The sequence below is a fragment of the Dendroctonus ponderosae genome, unplaced genomic scaffold (assembly GCF_020466585.1).
Source record: "Dendroctonus ponderosae isolate FM_Combo_2020 unplaced genomic scaffold, Dpon_F_20191213v2 Dpon_F_20191213_1, whole genome shotgun sequence".
Classification (NCBI taxonomy): domain Eukaryota; kingdom Metazoa; phylum Arthropoda; class Insecta; order Coleoptera; family Curculionidae; genus Dendroctonus; species Dendroctonus ponderosae.
This window is the reverse complement of record NW_026017110.1, coordinates 1,691,170-1,693,740: the sequence shown is the minus strand read 5'-3', so window position 1 is coordinate 1,693,740 and position 2,571 is coordinate 1,691,170. Positions and strand designations below refer to the sequence as shown.

Sequence of the window (2,571 nt, the reverse complement as noted above, 5' to 3'; positions counted from 1 at the left end):
TCACTTGGAAGGTACGAGAAAAATATTGAATTTTTTTTTCGATAATTTCTGGAAGATATTAACAGTTGAAAATCGAATTTCAACTTTGTTTTAAGCATTATTTTGAAAGTGTTCCATGTTTAATTGGAAGCATATTGGAATACTTAAGCATTCAAAAAGAAAAATTACGATTTATGCTTCGAATTACGAACATTTTTGATATTAAAAAAGTTCTATTTTACAATTTTTTGATGAAAAGATAGTGGACGACAACAGGACGACAGAGAACATTGCACAACAACTGACACTTTCCCAGGCAGCAAATAGATACCGACTACATTCCTACCACGTATGTAAGATCACATTAAACCAATGGATTACTGAACACCGGTATAAATTGAGCAGGACTTAATTAACCGAATACGAGAAGCTGCTCGAGAAGAGTGCATAATAAGGTGATAACACAGGTACTTGTTCGGAGTTACAGACTCAAATGTATGTAACTCCGCGGTCGAGTGGCATTGTTTTGCCTCTAACTTCTACGCCACTTTTCAAGCACATTTTGAAAGGCCAAGGGCTTCTACAAATCAGCCGTTTAGAAGAAAATGACAAAAACTATTACTATCACTACGTTTTTTTCTCATCAAATGCCACTTTCCGCTAAAACGGTGGACATTAGAGCGTTCAACTAAGAGCACTTTTTTGTACAGAAAACAATCATCTTTCCACGCGTACTCTAAATTAGGCATTTCCCCTCGAACCGTAAAAGTTAGAGGCCAATATTCCATTGAACCCCAAAAACCGCAGTTGTTGAGCCTCAAATTCATAAACCCCGAATAGTAGCCAAAAACTGGCAAAAAAGTCGCTAACACCTTGAGCCAGTGGCACACCCTGTACAAATTTCTATAACAAAAATGATTTCCAATATAAAGCGGAAAAAATAAACTAACAAACGTTGCCAATGCAGTTATCAGCAAAATGATTCCAGGGAAATGGCCAAAGGGCGTCATGGTGTTGCATCTGCACGATACTAAAGAGATAACTGATGTTACTATTGGAATAATGCTTTAAATCGTTGCTCAATGGCGCCAGGCAGATACTGCGATTTTTAATAAATTATTACCACCTTAATCAGCCCAACTGAAAATCATTAAACATCTTTTGATTAATACCAAAAACTCGTAATTTTTTGCGATGTTTACGGTTCCGAGCAATATTTATAGCCCACATCACTTTGCGTGTTTAATCATTGAAACTGGCAGATTAATCTACAACTAATTAGGGCCAAAGCGAGTGGATTTGCGGATTATCCCAGAAATACGCAAGTACTGTCCATCTCACTAAATAAGCGAACAGATAATGTTTTAGTGTGTTTTCAGGCGATATTCCCCTTCCACATATTTGCGCCACTTGCCCGATAAAAGCGAAAACCGCTCAACACTAACAATCAGTTTACAGACAGTTTACACTAGTGTAGTGCTGGATTATCTTAGTGCTTTTTTAAATATCTCACTCGGGATAAGAGGTTGAAATGTGGGCGCCATATCTGTGCATACAGGAGGTGAACAATTTGGAAAGTGACCGATTTATTAAAATATTCGGAAATATCGTCGAACACTGTTTGGCCGCCGGTATTGGAATCTTGAAAAACCGTCCGTTTCAAAGCATTGACGATGTCGTTAAAGCCATTGAGAGTTATTTGGACAGCTTAAAACCCCAAGGTTCGTATTTAGTTCTACATACTTAATGTTTAAATTCCCCAAGTCCGATCAAACACTGCTAGATCAACACACATGCAGTGTTTCTGCTCTTGTTATGTTTAGCTCGCACAAAGGCGTTATCGCATAAGTTGTATACGCGCTGGAATAATTAAGATGCATTTAGACTGAAATGTATATCAATTTTCAGAAAAGCGAGCTATTCTCCAACTGTACCCAGACAGTGTTAGTACCTTAGCAGGCTTCAGCAACTCCATGCTAGAGCTCAACATCCATCAGAAAATAATCGAAACCAAGCCGCGAAATTTGCGCTTTGAAGAGAAGAAAAGACTGAAGCAACTGAGCAAGAGCTATAAAGAAAAGCACGGGTTTCCGTTCATCATTTGCTTGAAAGTGGACAATATTGAGGCGCTGTGCGCGCTAATCGAAGCTAGAGTGATGAACGAAACGCACCAGGAGATCGAGATAGCTTTAAAGGAAGTGAAGAAGATTTGCAAACTACGAATTCACGAAATTATTAAATAGTTTGAGTACAAATATGTATACGTTTAAGATCTGATTGAAGTCAGTCATGTGATAAATGTTGATCTTTCCGAGTAAAGCCTCTAATTTAGGAATTAATGCAACTGAAGACTGTTTTTATACTTAGATGTAAACGTATTTTTAATTAGTTAGAAAATAAGCAGTTAACACAATTTCATTTAATTAAAAACGATTACAATGTTAAACATTTTTTTACGAACTTTTTTTTGGGTATTTCGCCTCAAAAACTTTTTGTAAAAAGTAAAATTTCAGTAACAACACCTCATGATATAATTGAAAATACAAAAAATGTAATTTATAAAATTCCTTGCGAATGCAATAAATTTTATAT

The 2,571-nt window shown here is 36.4% G+C and overlaps 1 protein-coding gene across 1 annotated transcript; it reads left to right on the top strand.

The window, feature by feature from the left end:
* The first annotated feature begins 1,378 nt into the window (after nt 1–1,378).
* On the top strand, nt 1,379–2,323 carry LOC109546355 (2-oxo-4-hydroxy-4-carboxy-5-ureidoimidazoline decarboxylase). The gene is made up of 2 exons (XM_019917276.2): nt 1,379–1,700; nt 1,888–2,323. The coding sequence occupies exons 1-2, from the start codon at nt 1,511–1,513 to the stop codon at nt 2,220–2,222; spliced, it is 525 nt and encodes a 174-aa protein (XP_019772835.1). The 5' UTR covers nt 1,379–1,510; the 3' UTR covers nt 2,223–2,323.
* Nucleotides 2,324–2,571: the final 248 nt, after the last annotated feature.

What these genes read in the sequence shown, in the direction of transcription:
- LOC109546355 (XM_019917276.2), top strand. Translation starts at nt 1,511, where the DNA reads ATGTGGGCGCCATATCTGTGCATACAGGAGGTGAACAATTTGGAAAGT. An exon ending in GGACAGCTTAAAACCCCAAG is followed by an intron (nt 1,701 to 1,887) that starts GTTCGTATTTAG and finishes ATCAATTTTCAG; the next exon opens with AAAAGCGAGCTATTCTCCAA.